Consider the following 27,855-nt stretch of genomic DNA (forward strand, 5'->3'; position numbering starts at 1 on the left):
ATTTGAACTTAACAAAATTTGCATTAAATGTATACGTACTTATAGACACAAATATCTTCCCAACACAACTCCAAAAAAAAAAAATTCTAATGATATAAAACATTTAAAAACTCCAACAAAATTTGCTATCTCCTATATTCATTTTCTCATCTTCTTCGAAGACTTCCCATTTCTGAGCTTTAAGTATCTGTCCATAGCCTCCTCACCATCGTCTCCTCCTTGCTTCTCCTTCCTGCCTCCTAAATCTTTCATACGCTATCAAAAAAATAAAAAGAGTTAATTAATTAATTAATATTATTAAATAAGCTCACGAAAAAGACAAAGTTCTTTCAAAATATGGCAACTCTAAATACATTTTAGAGTACCGAAAAACTTTGGTAATGGCAGAAGAGGTGTCCATTTAAACCAACAACCGATGCACTCAACCAACCTAAATCACACCAAAGAGCTAGTTTGGCCCTATAGCTGAAAACTTCCTCAAAACTTGAAACTCCAAAGGAATTAGTTCAGAGAAAGTTTCCACAAATTGACAAAACTGAACCAACCCAAGTACCCGACATTTTTTTAATATATACTAAAATATTGTATATTTAAAAATAAGCACAATGGACTCTTATCATAAAAATTAAAATAGTAGTCAATAAAACTAATGCCAAGTACAATTTTTATTTATAGCCTAAATGCTAAAAATACAAATTAATTGTCTGGCATGATACACTTGGAGGCAAAACAATTTTTTTTTTCCTTGGTGAAAAAAGGGCACAAACTGAATATATTATACTGGCCCAAAGGCCCCAAACTGACAAGCCAAACTGATCCAAACCAGCCACCTACGAATTGGCTTGTTTGGTTATTTCAGTGTGGTCGACCTGGTTTGGTTTGGCTAAAAGAAGCCTTCAAAACAGATCAACCCAATCTGCGTAGAATGTAAAGATAGAAAAGAAGTTTATAATATATCACAAACATAAACACCATGGAGTGCTAAACAGTTTGAACAAAGAAGTTTGCAAATGGAAAGGCCTGAAGACCAAATTAATACTTGGGGTGGATGCCAAAATGATTAAATATTTGTACATTATTTGTTATTAAAGTATTCTTTGAAAAGAGAGTGTACACATCCTTTTATGTATCCCCTCCTTCGTTTTCTAATAAAATTATTTAATTACCAAAAAAAAAAACATCATTAGTAGGTCAGGAAATCAATTCCAAATAACTAAACCAGGAAGATAAATAAAGATTTGGGAATTGAAAGGGAAAATCAAGCTTCAAGAACATAATGTGATGGAAAACACATCCCAAAAATAATAAAACCTACAAAATCTCTGAAAACCGTTAAACAGTTATTAGAGATTTATTAGCAATGATCACGACAAAAGACTATCTCAAGAATCATTTACATGCAGAAAATTGTAATCATATAACAATCAGACCACATATAAACTACACTTATTTGAATTTTACAAAACTCAGTCACAGTGGAAAGAGCTAACCTGATGCAACTAAGATAATGGATTTGAGAGACAATCTTTGGAATTCTACCCAACAGAGTCATAATAAGGGAACCTTGAAGAAGGGATTTGATCCCTCCATGTGCTTACATCAAAACTGGGACCTTGAAACTGCAAGGTTTCAACTTTCAAGGAGGCAGTCTAGGTGTAGGTTTCGCTAAGCTGTAGAAGTGGTGGAAGGAAATGAACAAATAATAAGGCATTGTATCGTCTGAAATCCTAATCAGGAAACTTTGCTTGTACCTAATGGAGACTAGTTCATGTGTGGGGATTGCCCAAAGTCTTTCAAGGCGTCTTTTTAGTCTGTTTGAACGCACTAAATGAAATTTTAGAAAATTAGAGGTCATAGCTTGACTTCAAATAAGCGTTAGCTTCTAGTTTTGCTCAACTGCTCATATAGGCATGGTACTTTCTGAATTCCTAATCAGGAATGTTTGCATGTACCTAGCTGACAGGGTATTGCCAAAATCTTTCAATGCATCTTTAATCTGTTTGAACACGCTCTAAACATTTTTTTTTTCCTGTTGATAGGTAATACGGAAATATTATTAATAAGGAAAAGATGAAAAGATATATAGAGTTCACAATAATGAACAAAGAACAAACAGAAACAAAGAAGGACAAATAAACGTTAAAGAAAGCCACCCTTTTAGTAACCTTTACTTTACAAATGCCCTTCCAAGGGAAAATAGGAGTAACATCTCGAATCTCAGTGTCAAACTTCCCACTTCCATTGAAGCTCCAACAAAGAATGTCACAACCACCACCCCTAGGAATCCGAGATTGGATCAAGTGAAAAAAGGAGAAAGAAGATGCTAACTCCCAATCATTGAATTCCCTATAAAACCTTAAATTCCAAACTTTGTTATTTCCACCCACTGAAGGACTCAAAACATCAAAAATACAACCTTCCTTAATGGCTAAACACACAAATAACTAAGGATAAAGAGTCATAAGATAATTGTCCCCAATCCACTGATCATGCCAAAAAAGAATATGAGAGCCATCACCCACCACAAAAGACAAGTGCTTAGAAAAGTTCTCCCAACCTTCATTGATACTTCGCCATAAACCACACCCATGAGCCCCTCTACAAACTCTAGTACTCCACCCCCATTTCCCCTCCCCATATTTCATGGCAATGACCCTCTACCACAAATGGGTAGTTTCATGGCCATACCTCCAAAGCCATTTTCCTAGTAAAGCCTAATTAAAAGACACCAACTTCTGACTTCCCAAACCACCTAGCTCAAGCGGTAAACAAACATTTTCCCAAGCCACCAAGGGGTATTTGAAACACTCCTTTGAGGAACCCCACAAGAAACTCCTCTGAATGCGTTCTAACCTAATAGCCACGGGGCCTTAGGAATAGTAAAAAGAGAAAGATAATAAGTTGGGAGACTTAAAAGTGTACTTTTCAACAAAGTGAGCCTACCGCCCTTTGACAAATAAAGATGCTTTCAGCCCAAAAGCTTCTTCTCCATTCTCTCCAAAATAGGCTTCTAGATAGCGGCTGTCTTATACAAAGTACCAAATGGCATTCCCAAATAATTCATAGGCAAACTGCTCACCCTGCATTGAAGAATGTTAGCCAAAGTCTAAATGTTACCTCCCCAATAGGGACAATCTCACTTTTGCCCACATTCACCTTCAAACCAGTAAAGGCTTGAAAACAAGTCAAAGCCAACCTAATAGAGAGCAATTGCTCCCTAGAAGCATCACAAAAAAGAATGGTATCATCAGCAAAAAGAAGATGGGAAATACGAATGCCAGTAGTATTAACAGGTCCCACATGAAAACCCTGAAGAAGACCACCTTCCTTAGTTTTCTTCAAAATCCAACTTAAAACCTCCATGATCAAAATAAAGAGAAGACAACAAATCACCTTGTCTTAGACCTCGTGAGCTACCAAAGAAACCAGCATTGAGATCCATTAACCGAAACTGAGAAACGGACAGTAGTGACACATGCCTTTAACCATCCCTTCCATTGAACCCCAAAACCCATCCTCTCCAACAAATAGAACAAAGTGTCCCAATTCACATGATCATAGGTTTTTTCCATGTCTAACTTACAAACCACTCCCGGAGTACGATACTTCAGTCTACTATTAAGACATTCGTTAGCAATAAGCATTGAATCCAAAATTTGTCTACCACTAACAAAAGAATTTTGCGACTCAGAAATTAGTTTGTCCAACACCGTCCTTAATCTGTTAGCCAACACCTTAGATAACAACTTATACACAGCCCACTAAACTGATAGGCCGGAAATCTTTAGTATTCAAAGCATTATTTTTTTGGGTATTAAAGATAGGAAAGAAGCATACAAAGATAGTTCAAACTCTAAGCTCCTAAGAAAATGGTCAAAAAGAGGCCATAACATCATTTTCCACTACACTCCAGCATTTACCAAAAAAACCCATAGTGAAGCCGTCAAGACTACGGGTTTCATCAACCTCCATCTCTTGGAGTACCTTTGCCGCCACCTCCTTAGAAAAATCCATCTCAAGAGAAAGCCGCCCATCCTCCTCAATATTAGCAAACTCCAAACCATCAATAGTAGGACCATACACTGCTGTACATGCCCATACAAATTTTCTAAAATTTTACAAATTTGCTACAGTAGCATCTAAAAAAAATTCTTATTTTATTCTCTCTTTCCTCTGACTCAACACTCTCTCTTTCTTTTCTCTCATCTCTAGCATCTCTCTCTCTCATTCTCTCTCCCAAATCCTCTGATTTCTTTTCACCAAGGCTCCATGGCTGAAGCTAGCTTCTCCTCCACCACTCACCACCACATCTGTGGTCCCTCCCTCTGAATCCAAACCCAACTCTCCCCTCTCTTTCTCTCACCCAACTCATTGAGCCGCATCATGGCCTGAGAGCTTCGAGCTCCACAAACTATTGATGAGATTTTATTGCTGTGGTGGCTGAATTTTCCTGGCATTGGTCGTGGGTCCAGCGTGTGGGTGGTGGCTGGGTTGCTGGCCGGTGGGTATGGGTTTGATTTTGGGTCACTGCTCTTTCTTTCTTTCTACATATGGCTAAATGCACAGGTCTGTGGTGTTAAATCATCATTGTTTTAAGATAAAACCAGGTTTTTTGAAGTGGGTTTCCTTTATTTCCTCAACCCATTTAAGGAAAATTAAGGCTTTTGCATTAGTGCTTCAAATCTTTTTTTTGTTTACTGCTGATATGGTTCCAGTGTGTGTCTTTCTTGTTCCAATCGGAAAGAACAAATGGGTCTCTGCAAGGAACCTTCTTGCTTTTTGTTAATGAATGGGTCTGTGGATCTATAGATTTGAAAATACCTCATTTTTTAAAGCTTAAGTCTTGTTTTGGTGAAGTGGGTTTTTATTTATTTTTGTGAATATTAATTGGCATTGGAGAGGGAAAAGAAAGAAAAAATCCAAGGCTTTTTCCAAAGTTGCAGCAACGCATGTATTGCTTTGTTGAAAGAGAGAAATGATTCAGTTGTTGTTTATGGTTTTGTTTGCTGTGGTGGTGGGTAGTTGTTCTGGGTTTGGGTTGGTGGTGGGTGGTTGTGAGAGAGAGAGAGAAACGGAGAGACAGAAATTAAAGAGAGAACAGAGATGAAGAGAGAGAGATTTTTTATATTATTTTATTGAGTAATTTATATTATTTTAATGTGTTGCTTGTAAAAATAAAACTTAGGATGTTGGGTGTGTTGTAAAATGGTATGGTATAATAGATAAAGTAGCTTTTGAGATGATAAAATAGGATATTTTTTAGAAACCGGATGCTAATGCTCTTATATAAGGATTCACTCTCTTTGTCATAGGGTCTAAGCGAGTAGACCATAGTCATAACATTCTCAACACTAACAGACAGTATGACAATCAGCAACACGGACACAGACACAGACACAGACACAGACATAGCAATGTGTCAAATCTTGAAAACTAGGACATGACATGGTGGGGTTACCACAGCTAATTAATTAAATATACATATCAAAATCTTTAAGAACATATCTAAAATTTAAGGAATCCTTTTTCAATAATATATATATATATATATATTTTCTCCTAACATAATGTGTACATGCATGCATGAGTGACCTTGGCATGTCAATGGACACGCTGGGGGGTTTTGAATAGTCCATGCTTCTTAGCATAAACCAGACCACAAGGCATGGACTGGGGCACGTTTATCCCAACCCAATTATTGGCACAAGCACTCTTAATCTTCATAAGTTGTTGAAAATGAAAACAATTAAAAAATAAAATAAATAAAAAAATCATTACCACCCTAGCTATTCTTTGGGCCTCTGTGACGCGCTCCATGAATAGCAGGACTTCCTCTTTTTGACAAGGAAACTGTGATATCTTCTTGCCTGAAACACACCCAAAAAATATCTTTAGTTTTTGAGACACCCCCTTTACAATGCTTCACCACACAAATGGCATGTGTTGCCTACCAATATCATTCTCTATCTGTACAAACCATTCCCACTCATACTGATTCACTAAAGAGACTGCAACACCCGATCTTCCTGCACGAGCAGTTCTCCCCACTCGATGGTTATAAAGCTGTGGACCACTTCAATCAGCAAACCAGAGCATATAGAACAAGCAGGAAAATATCTACTAGCATAATTCTTTCAATAATAAAATCAAACACAATTACAAGAGAGGATATCTGCATACACTATTTCCACAAATATTTTATAAGTAACAAAATTTTATTGAATTCGAGGAGATACTTCATGTACATAGAATGTGTGCACAAAATACTACAAAAAAATTACATAGTCAAATTACATGCGAAAAAAGGGGAATAAAAAAAGTCTCATAGCAAATGAATGCTTGGATAGTAGATTGAAGAGTGGTATTCTAGGTGTGATTGTCAAGTTGGATATTGAAAAGGCTTATGATCATGTAAATTGGAGTGCTGTGTTTTACCTTATGGAGAGGATGGGTTTGGGGGATAAATGGGGGGGAGATGGATGAAGGCGTGCATCTCTACAGTACATTTCTCAGTGCTTATTAATGGGTCCCCAGCTGGTCTCTTTGGTAGCACTCGTGGTCTTTGTCAAGGGGATCTTTTATCTCATATTGTTCTTGTTGGTGATGGAGGTGCTAAGTAGGTTATTGAAGAAGACAGAGGAGGGAGACTTAGGGGTTTCCAAGCAAGTCCCAATGCGCGAGAAGGTTTGCATATTTCTTATTTTTCTTTTTGCTGATGATACTATTCTTTTTTGTTATGCATCCAGGGAACAATTATTATACATTCGGATGGTGTTGATTTTCTTTGAAGCTATTACAGGCTTGAAAGTAAATGTTAGTAAGAGTGAGAGTGTGCCAATTGGTGAGGTTGGGAATTTGGATGCTCTGGCTCGTAATTTAATGTTATAAGTTTGGTTGTTTGCCCATATCTTATTTGGGAATGCCTCTTGGGGCTCATTTCAAGGATGCTTCGATTTGGAACCCTATTATAGAAAGGATGGAGAAAAAGCTCTTAGGTTGGAAGCGGTTATATTTGTCAAAAGGGGGTAGACTTACTTTATTGAAGAGCACTTTGTTGAGCCTTCCAACTTATTATTTATCTTTGTTTACTATTCCACAACATGTAGCAAACAAATTAGAGAGGATTCAGAGGAATTTCCTTTGGGGGAGATTTGACGAAGTTTTTAAATATCCGCTTATTGCTTGGGATAAGGTTGTTTGGCCGGTGGAGGCAGGTGGCTTGGGGATTCGGAGGATTGGGCTTTTTAACCAAGCCCTGCTTGGGAAGTGGCTATGGTGCTTTGGGAAGGAAGTTACCCATTATGGCATCAGGTTATTGCCGCCAAATATGAGGAGGTTAGTGGAGGTTGGTGCACTAGAGTTGTTTGAGGAACACATGGTTGTGGGTTGTGGAAGAACATTAGTTTCTTTGGTCGTGTGGTGTATGCAACTAGAGAGGGTATTCGTACTCAGTATTGGTACAACCCTTGGAGCGGTCCTATTTCTTTGAAAGAGTTATATTCGGAATTGTTTGCTTGTGCTATGGTACAAGAAGCTCTGATTTCTGATCTGATTTTATATGCACCAAATGGGGGAGGTAGGAGTTGGAACTTACTTTTCTGTCGCGACTTCAATGACTGGGAGTTGGGGAGATTTTACTCTTTCTTTGAGCATGTTTCCGCTAGAATACCAAGGGGGGAGGGAGATGATATCTTGATTTGGTAATTGAATCGTAGTGATATTTTTTATGTGCACCCTTTTATAATTCTTTATTGAAAACCCTTCTGTTTCTTTCCCTTGGCAACGCATTTAGTGTTTCTTTCCCTTGGCAGAGCATTTGGTGTGTTAAGGTACCTAAAAGGGTGTCTTTCTTTTTATGGACAGTTGTTAAGGGTGGAATTCTTACAATAAATAACCTTGTTAAGAAGAACTTGCCTCTTATTAATTGGTGTTGCCTATGTTGGTGTAATGAGAAAACTGTGGATGCAACTAGAGAGGGTATTCGTACTCAGTATTGGTACGACCCTTGGAGCGGTCCTATTTCTTTGAAAGAGTTATATTCGGAATTGTTTGCTTGTGCTATGGTACAAGAAGCTCTGATTTCTGATCTGATTTTATATGCACCAAATGGGGGAGGTAGGAGTTGGAACTTACTTTTCTGTCGCGACTTCAATGACTGGGAGTTGGGGAGATTTTACTCTTTCTTTGAGCATGTTTCCGCTAGAATACCAAGGGGGGAGGGAGATGATATCTTGATTTGGTAATTGAATCGTAGTGATATTTTTTATGTGCACCCTTTTATAATTCTTTATTGAAAACCCTTCTGTTTCTTTCCCTTGGCAACGCATTTAGTGTTTCTTTCCCTTGGCAGAGCATTTGGTGTGTTAAGGTACCTAAAAGGGTGTCTTTCTTTTTATGGACAGTTGTTAAGGGTGGAATTCTTACAATAAATAACCTTGTTAAGAAGAACTTGCCTCTTATTAATTGGTGTTGCCTATGTTGGTGTAATGAGAAAACTGTGGATCACCTTATGCACCATTTTAAGTTTGCTCATGCTTGTGGAGTGAGGTCTTTCTTATGTTTGGGGTTTAGTGGGTGATGCCGAATACAGTTGTCTCTCTTCTTTTTGCTTGGAGGAATTGGTTGGGGCCTTATCTTCAAACGTTTGGAATATGATACCAACATGTCTTATGTGGATAGTATAGAAGGAATGCAATACCCAAACTTTTGAGGACATTGAGAGACCTATTGATCTATTGAAGACTTTGCTAGCTAGGACTTTGTTTGAGTGGTCTCGTATTTGGAGTCTTATGCATTGTATTTCCTTGTCTAATTTCCTTATTTCTGTTAGTACTTCTATTTGATTTGTTTGTATTCTTTTCAAATGCAGTGAGTTTACAATCGTAAACACATTGCACTTTTGCTATCAATAAAACTCTATTACCTATCAAAAAAAAACTACATAAGCTTTACTAAAAGTAAACCTTTTCCATTTCTCACAAACTCCAACAACCCCATCACCAAACATTTCCCCCATTTTCTTAGTACCACACAACCCCACAAGAACCAAGACAAAAATGAATCAAATCCCCTTCACCAAACATTTCCCCCATCAAAATCCAGCTCACCTGATTGCATTGCAGAGCTAACTGGTTTTAGCTTTTTTTAAAATAAATAAATAAATAAATTCCATGAGGCATCCAGTCAGCATAAGTATTTGATTCCCTCCATTTGCTACCTTAGATTTTCGTATCCACCACTTAACAACAATAACTTTTTTAACACAAGAACAAAAGGTTTAAGGACTAAAATGAAATATTTGAAAGGTTAGGACTATTTTGAAACATGGGGTAAATGTTGAGGACTAAAGTGGTAATTAAACCCAAAAAGAATATATAGAAAACAGCAAAAGGAATCTAGAGAGGAATTTAGAGGTGCTGATCTAAGAATTTCAATGAATTATACAGCATTTTGGTGACAAAGGTGGAGAAGCATATTTTAAAATTGCTAAAATTGGTAAATGAAACTAGAGACTTGAACTGTGCCAAGTGTATCAAATATAAGGATCAAAGAATTTTTAGTCAAGGAAGAAGAGTTTAAGGAAAGATGGAGTAGCTATTTAATGGAAGTCACACAGAATTGAGGAGAACTCAATAACTCTATTGAGATAGAAATCATAGCTATATATGAAGAGTTAGGGTGGCTGAGATGAAAAGAACAATGAAAATGTGAAAAGTGGATCACGATGGAAATCCTATTTTAGTTCGGAGGTGGAGGTGTGTTAGTAACCCAGTGGTTTTTTTTTTTTTTTTTTTTGATAGGTTAATAATGAAATATTATTGAGTGGTTCTTAACGGGGATGGATGGAAAGCGTAAAGGACTTGCATGGGTTTTGACTAAATTGGAGGCAGTCACCTTCCAAAGAATTATTAACAGAGAAAGACAGACAGAGAATAAGAGAAGGGAAATGCACTAAGCACAATTGGGTCATTCTTTACTCAATGCCTAATTGTGAATTACTACCATCTATTTATAGGAGGTAGCTCTAATCTCATTGGTTCACATGGCTCAAGATAATTGGCACGTACTCTAAGAATTAAGCCATGTGTAAAATGTTTTACATGTGCTTAATCCCTGACTCCTAACTAACTAACCAATCAAAAAGATGGAATTACAACACTTATTAGAAGATTACAAAAATTACACTTATTGAGTTGAGTTGAATAAAAGCTAAGAAACAATCAAAATGGAAAGCATGTATGTAAGTATGTTACACCATAAAACAGGTATACCCCTGCTCTTGGTCAGCACATAGGTAGCAAGCCTAACCTTGTAGCTTGTGGGAATATCATAATTGATAACCATATCAACAAGCTCAATGTCAAGTCCTCTACTTGCCACATCAGTGCAGATAAGAATATTGCACTCTCCTGCCTTGAACTGATTTAAGGCTCCAGATCTCTTCGACTGTTAAAAAAAGTCCCAAAATATTACGGCAACGTAGAAAGGGAGAATAAATTAAAGAAAGAAAAAAGATAAAAGGAAAGAGCTAACCAACATACTTAAATAGCTACAGATGGAAATCATTTTTACTTCAGTTAAATAATATATATTACCTGGGTCATTTTACCATTAATTGGAATGGCCCTGAGACCAAGATGTCGAAGCATCATAGCAAGAAAAAGAGTTGCATCACAGGTACGAGTGAAAACCATTGATGTACATCCAGACATCTCAGTCAAAATATATACAAGGTAACACTCCTGCAAAACAGTAAATATGAATATATGACAAAGACCAACATCGTACAACATAAGAAACTCTACAAAAGAAACTAAAATGCATGCAATTAGATGAATACACATTCAAAATGCATGCCATAAACACACTTTCTAAATTGTTAGTGCAATACACTTCACTCTTAAATGATTGTCACTTGCACTAAGAGTTGCACCAGAAACATTCTTCACATCTAATCACTTAGCCACTTCTTTACTCGCAAAGAAAAATGTGTATGTATATATAAGGTCATACCCAATGCACAAATACCCCACTTCTATACAAATTTAAGGAGAGGATATAAAAAGAAACAAACAAACACAACTTGTTACAATAGCCATTGCAATCATATTGTTTTTCGATCCACATAGGGTTTCACTATCTGCTAAAAGCCATTGACAAAATTAATTAGTAGCTAAACACAACTTGTTTATGTCAAGCCTCGAATTTCTGTATATCCAGAAACAACAAATTGCCCGAAATGAAGTTGTCCACAATATTCAAAGAATCAACTTGTCAAAAGTATTCATTAACAAAAACTATTTAAAGAACTTCTGATTGTACAAAAGAAAGCTATCTATATGATCTCTTTAGTTGGCTAAGACCTCAAAACTTCAGTCCTGCCTTGTAGGAGAGCATAAACTTCAGGTCTACCTCTCATAAAAAAGCATTTGGTGAAAAAAAAATGTCATTTTTCCTATGATCTGGTACATGGCTTCAGAGGCAACCTTCAGCACAAAAGACCAAACTAATTCTTGTACATTTTTCATGAACATTTCCACTGTCTTTCTTCAACATACTCAAGAACATAAGCATGCTCAGTTCAATGTAAACAAAATAATTCCCTGATAATGAATTCAAACATTTAACTCATTGGCACTAATCACCAGCCATAATACCTGGCATAAGTATTAGGACTTTAATAAAACATCTTCAAAAGAAGCTTAACACTGAGAAAAGGAGAAACCTTATGTATGTGTAGATATATTTTGGATAAGCGAAATAAGGAGAAACCTTGTATTTAGCTGGCAAAAGGCAAAACTGCTGCTTTAGCGTGTCAACAGTAGAATATTTTGATGCTGCTTCAATCTGAAATCATTCAAAACTGATAGCTATTAGAAGTCACGACAAAAACTATGAACAATTGATATAAGTGTAAGAAAGATTATCATTACCTTCACAGGATTTCTTAAACAAGCCCTTTGGAGCTTCTTAACCTGAAACATCATGAATAAATAGAACATTATGCGGAAGACTAAAGAAATTATACCTTTTTCATATAGGATTCACCTGTGCAGTGTGAATCTCCAGTATAACTTGTCTAGGAACCACAAAGACAATACTTGTAACAGTGTTGATGTAATACTAATGAGTGGCAGGTGTCAGAAGAACCTTTTAACAACCATATGGTGTCTATAGCATTAACAATTGTTAGAATATGTGTGCTGCCCACATAATAATTTTTATAACATGCGTGCTGTAAGGCACCAAATATCTTCTCTGCTGGTGTAAAGTGTGTTCTACAGGTCATCTAAAACCCTACCAAACTATCATGCCCTGATGAGCATGAAATGTCAAAATGTTTTTCCTCAAAATTTCACTTCATTTTCATGGAAACATTAGTTCCATAATGAGTTTCTCTAGAAATTTCAGAAAGGGATCTCATATTTAAGGAAGCAGAATATCCAGGATTCACTATAAATTTACAACACATATGTAGCTACCACCCACAGCAAGAAAAAATTTAAAAAGTACATCCTTGATGACAGATATATCTTTTAGGTACAGCAGGATATTTAAATACATACCTTACTGGTCATAGTGGCAGAAAATAGATACGTTCTCCGTTCACGAGGAATAACATTCAAAATTTCATTAATTGGTTTCTCGAAGTCCTCATTCAACAACCTGTCAGCCTCATCTAGAACCTGCTCAAAGTGTAACCCAATCATGCAGCTTATAACAAATGATTTCATAGACTAGGCAACATCATTTGAAGTCCTAGCTAACCAGGACCCTGTTTGATTGGTCTTGGGCTTGGGATTTTACACATTATACTTCCATTTTTTATTTTCAGCACTCTATTAGTTTCTCATTTTGATTTGATTGTAATTGTTTTAGATACTTCATGTTCATTATTGTGAACATAGGGTTGTTGTTTCTTTATCAATAAATTCTTATTACTTATAAAATGAATATATACTAAGCAACACCAAGGTTGCCCTAACAGTTTTTTTACCAGTTCTAGCTAGATCAAAGATATAGAGATCTATGAGTTTAGCATACTATATAAGCCACCATCACTACCACGGCAGTTGTCTGGCAGAGTAGCAAACTTTACCATGACTTGAGGCAGAGATGGACATTAAATAAGAAATAAGATGCAGTAAAGGAGATGCCATAGTAAGAAAATATAAAAGGATGAAATAAACAAAAGCAATGAATGGACCACTAGTAACTAGGGTATCCGTTTGGCATTGACTTATAAGCCAACTTTTTTTCTTTTAGCTTTTATGTACAACCATTTAGAACCTCACTTTTTCTCACTTTTTTAAAGTACAAGTATACTTTAGCATACTTTCAGCAAAAAACTAAATAAGTTGTTCTCAAACGGACACTAGATCTAAATAGATTTGATTTTGTGAATTGCAAAGTGGATAGGAATATTACAGTGTACTTTGCACCACAATGTCTAGTCTATGTATACCATTACCCAAAAACTCTAAAGTGCATATCTCACAATAGAGCAACAAGTGCTCCACCGTTTCCCCACTACAACGACACATACAACACTAGCCAACTAAATAAAGACCTCCTCATGGTAAGATTAACATAGGTAAGAGTCTTACCCCAGACAAAGGACAGCATATTTGGGAAATTAACCCCCAAATACTCTTCCAAGGGAATGAAGATACATTGGTACCATGAATAGCCTTATAGAATTCAAATCAAACTTGCCACTCCCATTAAAACATCAGCACAATCTATCACTGGCTGTAACTTGCCACCCCCTAGGAACCTCTGAAAAAATAAGGCCTAAAAAGGAATTCACTGACTCTAACTTTGAATCATGAAAATCTTTGTGAAAACACACGGATCAACCCCTATACCCCCTTATCCAATAGGCTAACCAAACAATCAAAGATTGGGGATTCTCTGACAGCTGAGCAAGCAAAAAAAATCAAGGAACAAATTCTTCAGAGACAGCTGTCCTTACCATTTTTTGTGCCAAAATCTTACATGTGTGCCATCACTCAAAGGATACATACAGGAAGAAATTATACCAACCTGCTCTTATACTCTGGCAAAGACTATACCCACACATCCCTTTACTTGGTTTAGTACTCCAGCCACCCCTTACTTCGAAGTTATCACTTGATACCACAAAAGCGTTAGTTCATGCCCAAAGCACCATAACTATTTCACCAATTAGGCTTGATTAAAACTTCCTATCTTCCTAATCCTTAATCCTCCTATCTCAATAGGTGAACAAACCTTATCCCATGCCACCACAAGTATTTGAACTACTCTTCTAAGGAACACCACAAAAAATTCCTTTTTATTCACTGTAACCTATTTGCCACAAACATGGGAATAGTAAAGAAGGAGAGATAATATGTAGATAAGCGTGAAAGCATAGTAAGCCTCCCACCCTTTGACAAGTATAATATTTTCCAACCAGATAATCTCCAATTCTTCCTCATAAAAAGTACCATCCACCGCTAGACCTCTCATGTGATTGGTACCTGTGTGAGTTGGCCAATATGTGGAAGAACCATGTGTTCTTGTCGCTCTCCTTCAACCATAAATCTCTTGACTTTTGACACCAAGAGATCTCAAGAGTGGCTAAACGTTCAATGTTAGCCTTACCCTCATCTCTATGGCAGCCTTCTTTCACATCCAGACCCAATAATTCAATTAACAAATGCTTTTTCTTGTAAGTAACATCCCCAAATTCCTGCTTGTTCCACTACTTCAAATCTTCTTTACTTGCTTTTAATTTAAGAGCTAATACAAAACTAGGAGATCCAGTGAAAAAAATACCCATTCCACCAATTCTAAACCTTCTCCACAAACCCCTCCACTATCACCCACATATCTTCAAACTTAATTGCACATTTCCCACTTGACATGCCTCCTACTACAACAGAAAGAGGACAATGATCTGACACCACTCAAGGTAGAAGTCGTCGTTTTACGTCCATGAAGTGTTCCTCTCAATCCACAAAAACCCATCAAAGCTCTTACACTATGTATATGAAACCCATTCAAGTAATAAATCCATCAAAATAATATTCTCAATAAAATTCGAGAAGTTGAACATGGCTGAGATAAAATTATTGCATCCAAGCCTCTAGATTGGATATCTAATTACACTAAATTCACCAGCAACACACCAAGCCATGTCCCATCTTTGCCTCTCTCCTTAACTCCTCCCATAAGCTATTTATGAGGTTATCATCATTCGAACCAAATAGCATGGGGCACTCCCACTTAAACCTATCCTCCACACCCTTCAACAAAGTAGACACTGAAAATAATTCTCACACGTGTCAATTTTCTCCAACACCCTTTTTTTTCCAATAGTAGTAACACCCCCCAACTGTGTCAACTGCATCCAGAACTGTCCAATCTACAAAAGGACTACCGCACCTCCATTCTTTCAACAGATTCTTCACAAAATCCCTTTTTTGGGGATTGTTCAATCCACTAACCAGCCAAGTTAATATAAGCAATTTCATAATGTAAACTTAAAATGCCCCGTAGCAATCACAACCTCTCTCCTTCCACTACTTCACCCATGAGGCCCGTCATAATTTGCTGAGGAAATCATACTTTTGATTCTGTGAAAGCTCTTTGATTTAAATTATAGACCGCCGAGAGCCACTAGAAGTGCCCATTGAGTACAACCTTCTTAAGTTGCCGTAACAAAGCCATATACTGTTGTTCAAACCGACCAACAAGGAACCCCACAAATTTACTAAATCAGGCTTGCCACCCATTTAGAGGGCTCCTCCAACCCTCAATGTCAAACCCAACATCTTCCTCGCCTCCTACGGAAACCAATTCCAAATTCTCCCCTAGGTCTATGTAACATAAAGGTACCCAGCTTGAGATGTTGCTATCCTCATCAATACACTGAGTTTCAGTGGCTTATGCTATCCTCCCAAGTAAGGCACTAGACATCAGAAGCCCAAGATAATCCCACCTAAGTCATATCACTACCCAGCCCCAATAAAGCAAGAAAAGGATTTTGACCCAATATATTATGTCAGAAAAACTATGCTGGGATATCCCCCGCCACCCCACTCATCGCCAAAGCTATGATACCTACTAACTCTAGTCCTCGCAACGTGTCACCCACAACATTGGAACCCAAAACCGCATCGGCTTCAATCACGGCCTCACCACATTGATCGCATCCTATATCATTGCAGGTACAAAAAGATTCCCCCACTTCCCACTGGTTCACAATGACACCACCATTCAATCACAATTAATATTGTCGCGGGATTTTTCTGAAGCCAAAGTCAACCCCAAGCCCTTCATGGGATCATGCTTTCAGGAAGGCTAATCACTCCCTTGGGACTTACTATCGAGTATGGGTATTGGGCATGCACTCATTTGGGCTTCAACCACCCATTAAGATGCGCAACAAACATAGGCCTTTTTAGCAACCCAACGTGTTCTAATTTGTTGTTTGCGCCAAACTATATCAAATTTCTCTTCTCATCCGGTGCTCTAATGATCCTTAGTGCTTTATGAAGTTGAGTTTCTATAAATTTAAAAATTATAGTGGGTCTACCAAAAGCCAAAGAAATAACGAAGTTTGACCTGAATGATGAATGATAATCCCTATAATAAAGAAAGATTCTTTTTATTATAATCAATGATCCTTGGTGCTTTATGATTATGCATTTAAATTATGAGAAATTCCACTGTGCATATTTTGCTTTTTTCATATTCAAGTCAAAGATTTCATATTCCACAATTTCAAATAAGGATATTGATTCATTAACCTCATGTCAAATTGATTCCATACTCTTAAAGCTCCCTACAATGTATCAAGACTACCTATAATAAGTAACATAACGCATAGACCCATATGTACCCAACATGTATGTATCTAAAAAAGAAAACTACATCATTGACAAGATATAAGTACCGTACCAAATACTTTAGTGTGCGAAGCGAAAAACCTTTCGTGTTGGAAAGATGATCAACAAGACGTCCAGGTGTTCCAACCTACAAAGGCATTTAAGAAAAAAAATCAAAATGAGAAGTGGATTGAACAACAGAACAGAAACAAAATAGCTGTAAAATTGATTTACCAAATTCATTGCACGATATACTGATTTAAAACTTAAAGAATTAAGTTCTTTCAAAGAATCCAAACAAATTCAATGGAGCTTCCTTGGCAAGCATGTCTTAGGGACATGAATATTTATAGCCTAGGAGTTAGTTATCACATCATCCATACCTAGCACACATCTATCACATGCTAGAATACAATTGTAACACATTAATGAATAATCACACACTAGTCTATTGAGGATCCATAACCACTCCCAAAAAATTGGGATTAAGGCTTCTTGTTCTTGTTGTAAATTTAATAAAGTGTGTGACTATTATTTATCAAAAAATAAAATAAAGGGTGTGACTATTATTTTTAACTTTTTCCTAAAATCTCTAGCATAAGCATGTGCCATGAACTAATTTTCCCTTCAATTTTCAAATATTCCAACAACCTTAGCACGTGGATTTAGCAACAATAACCATATGGCACATGTGAAATACAACTCTTAGGCTAGGCTGGCAGCCTACTTCATCGGTTGCAAAGTGTATTGTAAAATGTTGTCTTTGTGAAGGGTATAAAGGATTCTACTTCTCATTGTGGACAGTGAATGGTCAAAGGAAGTCCATCCAGAAGAATATGTGAACCATGCATTCAAATGTAAACTGATACAGGATGTTGTTGCGCTGTTGTGGAACCAAAACATTGTTGCTGTCCATAAGCCAATGACGCTTATATGGACTGTAAACATCTTCAATCATGAGGTCCATATTAGGTATAACAACTCCCTTAGAAACTACATTATTATTAGACTTATGCAATTTTTTTAATTGATTGTTTTCACCCCAATATATTTCCTGTATACTTGGAAACTTGGGTGAATCCTTTTTTCTGATATATATATATATATATATATATATATTACTTATCAAAAAAAAATCATAGGATTGCCATGGATGGTGGCAATAGAATTGAAAACATCAGTGCTTGAACAATCTTTCTTGGTTTCATTTCTTTGCTCTGATAACAAAATGATGCAAGAAGATTAATACTTGCTGTTTGTAGAGAGAGAGGAAGTAGAGAAAGAGAGGGAAATCAGATACCAAAATGATGCAAGAAGATTAATATTTGCATTTTCTAGAGAGAGAGAGAGAGGGAAGTACAGAAAGAAAGAGAAATCACACCTTAATCAAAACTCAAATCTAAAATTCTGAAATTCTACTATCTATCTCTTTACAATGCATGTACATGGATATTTATAGACTAGGAGTTGGTTATTGGTGATGATATCATATCATCATCCATAACTAACTCACCTGATATCATCATCCATAACCAACTCACCTTTATCAATTGCTTTATCAAATGTCATGTCACCATGCCACATCATCATCGTCTATTTTATGCATTATACTCATGCATCAATACCAAAGATTATTTTAATTTTATTATAATTGTTAGAATAATGGTTAAATGATTAAATTCACCATTTCCTAACAATGTAAGCTTTTGGGACAATCAGTAATTTATCATGGTATCATAATAGAAAATCCTGAGTTTGATCTCTATCTTCACTCTACCTCCCATTTAAAATATTAAAAATCCCACATGTTAGGCCCCACTTATTAAGGCAGAGTTTAGACCCACACATAAGGAGGAATGTTAGAATTATAGTTAAATGATTAAATTCATAATTTCCTAACATATTAAACTTTTGGGAAAATCAGTAGTTTATCAATAATCAATAAAAATTCAAAAATAAAAAGTACCAAATACTTGTTGGTTGAACAAACAAGTTCATATCATCAAGTAAAAGGGCCATGTAATGCATCTTAAATGCAAAACCAAAGGTAGAAATGACTTTATTTTTAGTTAATTTTTTTTTTTTTTAAAGCCTATAAATAGAACAACCCGCATATAGGAGGACATATATCCAATAACAAATTAATTACAGTAAAAAATAAATATATAATTGAGCAGCTCAAAATCCAAAACCTAATATGAGATAGAGTCACTAGAACTGAATATGTCAATATACCTCATCAATGCTTTGTAGACTCCACTCATTCAAGTAAAAAGTTATTAGGGATTATTAAGACAGCCCATCAACATCTACCACTAGTGATGCACAAATAAAAATAAAACCCCACAATACTAAGACACATAGCAATCCAATCCAAAGTCACAACCTTGGCTGCAAAAAGTTGAGAAAAGCATAACAATAACCAAATCAAGCTGTGGAAAAACAAGCTACACCATAGCTCTAAGACAATAGTCTACAATCAGCCTGAACATGTTCAAGTTTATGTATTATAATGCACATCAAAGTAGAGACCAAGTTGAAGCCTTAAGAAGGATATTGCTAAGACAAATGCCCCAATCATGGTGGCATTAGGGAGAATCAAATTGAAAGCCAAACACACAGCCTAATAAAATAATAATGTTCATGTCTTATGTTAATTTCTCCAATCTTCTTGGCTGTTAAATCACTATATGAGAGTAATTAATGGGATCATGGATGAAGTCATTCAACATGTATCAAGTTTATCATAATCATCAAATTTACTTCCAAATCAAAAGCATTTTTGAAGTCATACAAATCAAAAACATAATCTTCAAAATTACTTCAACATTATTCATGTAAATTAGGTTGGATTCCAGCAATACTCAATGCAAAAACTACAATAGTATAAAATTGAGAAATTGTTATCAAAAACAAAAAATAATTGTAAACTCCCATGTAATTTGACAATCCAACATAAACAAAATGGAAAAATGAAAAAAATAAAAAATCACATTCTCAGTTATCCACCTTTTATACCCTCATACAAGATTTAAAGAAACCAAAGATATCAAACTATTCAGCCAATAAAACAAACACTTACAATAATATGTGGCCGGTTTGCAAGGTTGTTAGTCTGTTGTACCCTGTCTATCCCTCCAACAAGCTACAAAGAATTTGGTAAAGATGCTTATTAAAGAGATTGATTGATGTTAACAAAAATGCAAATTAAACTTCTAAAAAAATTACAAACTTAACAAGAAAATCTATTTAACAACAGTATTATACAAATTGAACCTGATAATCATAGCATCAAAAACTTTAGAAACCAAATAGAGACACCTCTCTTGGATATCCCCCATAAATGTTGTTCACTTATTTATTTCTAACATGCATTTTTTGCTAAACATCATTTAACCAAAGAAGAAATGAACCACAAAATATAGTCTTGCACCTCCATGAAAACAAAATTTATTACATTCCAAACTCTAGTTATGATTCATCTAACAACAGGTTATGGCATATTTTACAGATTAAAAGCCCTAAAATTAGACTAGAGCAATCAATACCTTTCAGCATTAAAAATTAAAAAGAATGAACTTGCCTGTCAATATCTCACATATGATGAGGAAACCGTAATAAAAGAATCAGTGACAGTGAGTGCAGTAGCTTACAGAACATCATTTTCCAAATCTATCTGTTTGATGGATTTTTTTTTTAATTGGCAAGTTACACACACCCGGTAGATCTTGTCACCCTCCATCCCATTATTATGGAAGGATTCATTTGAGATAGGTTATTGGAATTCAATTGATGGAAGTTAAAGCATTCAACTTTTACAATTTTATGCTTTATCCTTTCAATTTATAAAACTAATAGCCCCAAAACCAGTGCTAACGTAGAAGTACAGCACTACAGCTACAATAATTAACCATTACAAGGGATAAGTTAAGACTAACTAGAATTGATAATTTCATACTTATTAGCATAAATATGCTGCACACAATGATTAACTGTAATAAAGGAAAAAGAATCTCAAGAACAAGTTTTTTCCAAATGGAAGGGTCTGATGCGCAATAGAATATGCATTTTAATGTTTGTTTATTCATTTTAACAATTTTCCTGTAATTTTTGAAATTTTAGATATAGGATTTTTTTTTTTCTTTGATTTTATTTGTAGGTGTTTTAATACTTTTCTAGTTAAAATGTGGTCCTTTAATTAGGATCTCTTTTTAGAATATTTCTACTTGTTAATAAAGTTTTATGAAACCTTTAAGTTGGTCTCCAAGTCTATACATGAATTTTTTAATTCAGTTTGCTAAATAAAATTTCAGAGGTTTCTTCTTTTCCTATTCTGGTGAATTCCAGTTATTCTCCTTCTGGATTCAAGGGTCATTTTCTTGAAGCAGACACGTTTTGTTCACTTTCCATCTGCATCATAAATTCTGTTGTAAAATTCATTGATTCTCTTTCTTTTCATTTTTGCAAGTCTCTTTCTTTGAAATTTTCTGGTATACTTATGTATGCTTCCTACATACTTCAGGTAGATCCTTTTCGGTAACAAAACCTATTACTTATAAAAAAAGATTGTGCCATCATGTAACGCAAATAGAAAATGAATAAGACAAATATAATCAGAAAGCTCATATAATGTGTAACATGTCTATTTAGAAACAATTTTGGCCAAAAGCTCACCACAGCACACTTTACACCAATGCAAGCTCCTAAAGCTTCAAAATGCTCAGCAATTTGAATTGCAAGCTCCCTGAAAAAAAAAATAGAATAAGAATACGCAAAAGAAAGAAATCAAATTATTATCAAGTAGCCTCCAAGCACGCGCTCACACACATGTTTAGAGGCTCTTCTATTTTTTGTGTAAAGGTTAATAGTGTTTATTCATCATAATTCAAAGTTGCTATATTTTCCAATCACAAAAATATCTAGGGGTGTGATGATATTTATACCAAAAAATTATTTCACTCACAAATGCATAAATCTCATCACACCCCTAGATATTTTTGTGATTGGAAAATATAGCAACTTTGAATTATGATAAATAAACGCTATTAACCTTTACACAAAAAAATAGAAGACCTCTAAGCACGCACGTGAACACGTGCTTAGAGGCTAGTTTTTTTTTTTTTTTTATTATGGAGACGTATATTTATTTATTTTTTTACATTGGTATTTTATGAAATATCAATGGATATAACACAATCATTAATTTTTTTTTTTTTTTTTTGATAAGTAATAAAGATTCATTGATATCAAAAAGAGAGAGACACCCAAGTACATAGGGAGTATACAAGGGTGAACATATCAAAAACGAACATTACAAAAATCAAGTAAATCCAAAATAAAAGAAAAAGGTTGGTTTCTCCACACAGAGAACCAATCCAATAAAGTTCTGAAAAATAGAAGCTTGAGATCAAACATGGAACACTCATTGTCTTCAAAACAACTACTATTTCTCTCCTTCCAAATACACCACATCAAACAATGAGGAACAACCATCCATGTATCTCCATTACAATGGCGACCAAATCGACCTTGCCAGCAAGCAAATAGCCCAACAACAGACATTGGCATAACCCAATAAACTCACTCCAAATAAACCAAAAACCATATCCCACAACTCCAAAGCAACCGGGCAATGAAGGAGTTGATGGTCAACACTATTACACTTGCACATATAACACCAATCCAAAATGCAAAACTTTCTTTTCCTTAAATTGTCAATTGTCAGACATTTCCCCAAGGCAACGGTCCATACAAAGAAAGCCACTCTAGAGGGAATCTTCTGCTTCCAAATGCTTTTCCAAGGGAAAAACTGCTCACTATGGCCAACTAGAAGATGGTAGTATGCACTAGCCGTGAACCCCTTACTCTTACAAGGTAGCTAACATCTCTTATCCTCCCTGATCCCCCTTACAGGAGTGCTATAAATGGTCTTGATGAAGCTCCTGAAAGCTTCCAATTCTGAATTATGCACATCCCTACAATAGAAAATGAATACATCCACCCTTACGCATGAAGTGATGACTTAAATTCTCTTTTATGGAGCTGTCTCTTGTATTGATCAATGTTTTGTAAAAATTTCATTTTCACATTCTTTGAGGGTTCTCTTACACGTTTACTATAAGACCCATTATATTAGTGCTAATGTGTCATATGTATATGAGACTAAGGAAATATGCTTTCTCAGTATTGTTTTTTACTATTGTGACTGTCCAGCAGTTGCTAGTATTTTTCCCGTGCACGTACAAAAATAGTAAAGAGAAGTAAACAAAATGTGCGAATTGCATAGCTGCTATTGTGATTGCATTTTTGTGTAGCCTTCTCTGTACGCTCTATGCACATTTTTAAAGGCTTTTTAGTTCCTATTTTTATTTATTTATTTATCTTTTCTTTTAAGGATTCCCTAATGGTTTCTATAGGCATATAACTTCAAACTAAAAGAAAGGAACTCAAAAAAATCTGACATACATGAATAACATGAAACTAATAGAAAACATTCCATGTTGTAGGCATATTTTATAAAAACTTTTTAAAGATTCAAGTGCAGATGAAGAATTTAAACAGAAATTTTGTGTTAATCTTGTGAGACACTTTGAAACAACATCATTCGGAAGTAAAATAAATAAATAAATAAATAAATAAATAAAAATAAAAATAAAAAAAAGGGAGAGAGAATGAAAGAAATTTCTAGACAGCCATTAACAGATCCCATTTGTCATATTTTTCTCAAAAAATTATATGTGAAATTGTTAAATTAAAAATAAAATAAAAAAAGAAGAAAGAAAGAAAAGTTTGACGTCAAAGAAGATAAATAAGTACAAACAAATAGAAATTGTCATGTAGTAATAGACAAACAAATAAATATTGTGAAGTCAGAATTTCACGAAATAGGTGTTAATTGGTTGTTGGTAAGATATCGATGAAGCATGATATGAAGAGCATGGCTGTGAAAGTAACATCTCATTATCACAAATACATGTTTGAGAGACATTTAATGTTATGTTATACTCTTGAGAATCTCTACCTTTGAAAAATTATCTTCAAGCTATCATGAAACTACCAAATGCGTCTTCGCCTAATTTATAGCCTTTTTAAAATAAAAAATAATAAAAATTAAAAAAAAAAAAAAAGAGAGGAAGAAGATGAAGGAGAAGGGGGAGGAGTATAACATGAAATTAAAAGCAAAACCCGGATAACTAAAAGAAGTTAATAACAGTTGTTCATAAGAAGAAGGTAAAGAGTAGTTTAAAATTTTAAATTTGAGGGTAAAGCAATTTGTTAGGAGTAAAACGTGGGGAAGTGGTATTCAAGCACTTTGTTAGGAGTAAAATGTGGGGAATGGAATTCAAACATGTTAGGGTTTTAAAAAAATTTTAAATATCTCTTAAATATATTTAGTTCAAATTACTTTTACAGACCCAATTATTTTTTGTTTAGAGTAGTGCTTAATAAATTTTAGTGGTATTTTAGTCATTGTAAGAAGAAGGTAACTAACTTTCTAAATTCTCTTAATATATAAAGATCTTAATATATAGAGATAACTTGTGATTGTGGGAGTGACTGTGGGAGAGTGGTAGTTTTATCTAAAATTTTAGCATATTTTACTTGAGTTTTTAAACATGAAGTTATCTAAAACTTGCACTGTTTTTAAACTTTGAATTTGAAAAAAAAAAAAAAAAAAAAAAAAAAAAAGTGCCTGGGGTAGTTTTTTTTGGATAAAACGTGGGAATTTTTTTTTTTTTTTTTTTCAAAATAGGAACGTGGTAGATAATTTTTTTATAGAACGTGGGCTTTTTTAATTAGGTTTTTTGTTTCTAATTTTTATCAATTTAAGATTTTAACCCATTTCTTATGATTTAGAGATAAAGATAAGTTTATTAAATTAAGGGTATTTTTAGAAGTAAAAAAGACAATAACTATCTTTTTGAATTTCTTAATATATAGAAACAACTTAACCTGCTCTTAATCTCTATTTAGTAGTGTTTTTTTTTTTTTTTTTTTTAGTAGTGTTTTTTTTTTTTTTTTTTATAACTGAACATGAGGTTTTTTTATTTTTTTTAGAATAAAATATTAGAAACGTGTGTTAGAATAAGTGGGTTAGGGGGAGTGTTCCTATTTTGTAGGCAATGTTTTTTCAAATTTATCTAAAATTTAGAATTTTTTAAATTAGTAATTTTACATGTCTAACCCTACTATTTAAGCTTTACAAATTAGTAAATTTGAGGATATTTTGGGCATCAAAATTGAGGAATCCTAACAGAGAAAGTCTCTTAAATAGTAGTATAGATTCAAACACCCTTCCTAGAACATAGAAAAAAAATTATTATAAAAATAAAAAACAAAAAACATCAATCAACCAAGGATCAAATATCAAACCTTGTTGGGGACAGCACACAAGCAAAGAATGCTTGTGGAGATTCTAAAAGTGATTGCAAAATGGGAAGAGCAAACGCTCCAGTTTTACCAGAACCCGTTTGTGCAAGTCCAATCAAGTCTTTTCCTAAAATAGAAAAACCAAAATAGAATCAAGTACATGAATACACTACAAGAATAAAAGGAGAACAATGTGATAATAAGAGAATACAAAAGAGACAATGAACCTTCAAGTGCGTGAGGAATTGCTTCGGCCTGTATCTTCGTTGGAATTTTCCATCCCAAATTATCACAAGCCTCAGCCAATTGTTCGCATATTCCCAAATCCTTAAAATTCTTGTCTTCTTCCATTCTCAATAAAAAAAATCAGTCTCTACATTTAAAAAAGCACAACCATAAGTGAGAGGCAGAGAAAAAGCCATTACAAAGGCCAAATATAAACACTTAATTAATAATTACCACAATACATAAGCCCTCAAATTGAAAACGTCTATTTCTTTTTAAGAGACAAAAAGAATAATTACTTTATTGTACAGTGATGATTGGCCTAAGAGGGTGGTTGGTGGTAGCTGTAAAATAACCCGGATGGGATTAGGGGTGGCAAAAGGGTTTGTATAATACAGGTCATGTATATACTTTCTCAAATTTTAACAATGAGAACCTACATTTTGTATTTTAGCAAACCAGTTTTCAAAACACTCCACATCCAACTCTCTATGGAATTTCAAAAGAGAATTCATGAAATCAAAATATGCAAACCGAATTTTCTTTGACAAACCAACAAAAAGAAAGAATAACGAAATACATTATTATAAACTTCATCTAGCAGCTATGCATAATAAGATTTCATATGTATTTGAGAACAGGTGATATTTAACTAAATATGAGCATTCATAGGGTGGATAGATATAAACTAAACTAATGGAGTATGTAAAAACTAAAAAATTGAAAAAGAAATAAGAAATAAGGATTCATGAATAATAGTAAACCAAATACGCACGTTTAGTTTACTTAGTTTCCTACAGTTACAGTTACTGGGTTTGTTTGAAACCAGCTCTGGTATGCCGCCGCTACATCAAGATGAAGGATGGAGTTTGGGAGAATAACAGAAGAATATGAGATTAGAGGCACAGGTACAAAGGAAGGTTAAACAAAATTAATTAAACTAGTCACTAACCCAATAGTTTTTTTTTTTTTTTTTTTTTTGATAAATAACGGAATTGTATTAAAATTTAAAAGAGAAAAACCAGGCAAACTGGGGGTGTACATGAAAAAAAGTACATCAAACACTTAAATTACAAAGATCAAGCATTTCTAAAAAATTAGAACAAGGAAAAAGATTAAAGGACAAACTCCATTCCAGCAAGGTATGAAAAAGGAGAGATTTAAGATCCAAAATAGACCATTCAGTTTACTTGAAGGTACTATGACTTGAAAATGATAACAAAATACTTAGGATACACGAATGCAATTCATATATAGTTAAATCCATTACTATAAAAGTGCTCTTACATTTGCTTTGATAATTACTAATAATTTTAGAAGACAAAAGAATTACAACACAGTATAAACATATAAGTGCTCTTAATATAGTGACCTCTTAAAATTAAGCCTATGACATCTACCTAACCAGTTGTGACTCCAAAAGTTCTTACATTTAGGCACTTTGAACAATCTTTTTTATATGAAATTAGTGAAAAAGGTTCAAATCATCATCATTATGTGCATGGATACAGTGGTAATGGTACGAAAGATGGACGAAAAACTTCTTCAAATTAGTTAATGAATATAGGCCCAGCAGAGTAAATCTAGAAGACATTATGCCCTCATATTGCAATAAGCAAACTAAGATTATGATAATTGGTGAATGGAAAATGAATGCGGTGGCACTCATGAAACTAATTTATAGGTTGAAAGTTTCAACTCTCATATCTTCAAATAAGAGGCCAAATTTAATTTGAAAATTGCGTAAAAAATTTTTGAGCAAACCTTATTCTGGGTTCTTGCATCTATTGGACTTGATTCTCAAAACTTTTATTTCCTACCCAACACTTTTTTTTTATAAGTGTATTTCCTACCCAACACTACGAGTTTGATTGCAGAAAAGAAAACTTGTACACCATTTAAGATAGAAAACTTGTACAAAGTAATCCACAATTGCAAACCAAAAAGATGGTTAAACCCAAAAAGCTTTGTCCTCTCATGTAATACCTAAGCAGCAAAACAGAGGTAACATACACTTTTGTCAAATGTTGATTGCAGATTTTCTAACCACCTAATTTTCTCGTTCGATTAATGTAACATCCATTATCAGCAGCTTGAGTTGACTACGAAAAGAGAGAAACAAAATCATATGAAACCTGAAACAAACATGTTCTCCAGAACCAAATAGGATTACAAAAACGTACCAAGCTTTAGAAGCCAATACTTGAGCCAGCAGAGGCTACGAACAGAGAGAGCAAGACTGAGAGAAGAGGTGAAGGATTTGGCCGAGATGCTCTACGTTTAAGCCAAAGAGAAAGAGACGAGGGGCAACGTGAAAAGAGAAGAGTAAACCTGGAGAAGCGGTGGAATGGTTAGCTTTTAAATAAATAAATAATAAAGGCTATATTTCAAAACTAACCTTAAG

At 34.6% G+C, this 27,855-nt stretch overlaps 1 protein-coding gene across 1 annotated transcript; it reads right to left on the minus strand.

Annotated features, from left to right (window-relative positions):
- Position 1: 1 nt before the first annotated feature.
- LOC126701866 (DEAD-box ATP-dependent RNA helicase 10-like) lies at positions 2-27,802 on the minus strand. The gene is made up of 14 exons (XM_050400290.1): positions 27,635-27,802; positions 25,454-25,599; positions 25,230-25,353; positions 21,531-21,600; positions 19,939-20,001; positions 16,930-17,004; positions 12,567-12,686; positions 11,934-11,975; positions 11,773-11,847; positions 10,596-10,742; positions 10,309-10,446; positions 5,952-6,063; positions 5,779-5,867; positions 2-255 (listed from the first exon to the last, which is right to left on the minus strand). The coding sequence occupies exons 2-14, from the start codon at positions 25,575-25,577 to the stop codon at positions 139-141; spliced, it is 1,296 nt and encodes a 431-aa protein (XP_050256247.1). The 5' UTR covers positions 25,578-25,599; positions 27,635-27,802; the 3' UTR covers positions 2-138.
- Between the last annotated feature and the right edge of the window lie 53 nt (positions 27,803-27,855).

The sequence above is a fragment of the Quercus robur genome, chromosome 10, assembly GCF_932294415.1.
Source record: "Quercus robur chromosome 10, dhQueRobu3.1, whole genome shotgun sequence".
Classification (NCBI taxonomy): domain Eukaryota; kingdom Viridiplantae; phylum Streptophyta; class Magnoliopsida; order Fagales; family Fagaceae; genus Quercus; species Quercus robur.

What these genes read in the sequence shown, in the direction of transcription:
- LOC126701866 (XM_050400290.1), bottom strand. Translation starts at nt 25,577, where the DNA reads ATGGAAGAAGACAAGAATTTTAAGGATTTGGGAATATGCGAACAATTG. An exon ending in TGTGTGCTGTCCCCAACAAG is followed by an intron (nt 21,601 to 25,229) that starts GTTTGATATTTG and finishes TTTTTTTTTCAG; the next exon opens with GGAGCTTGCAATTCAAATTG. An exon ending in ATATTCCCACAAGCTACAAG is followed by an intron (nt 6,064 to 10,308) that starts GTTAGGCTTGCT and finishes AGTGGTCCACAG; the next exon opens with CTTTATAACCATCGAGTGGG.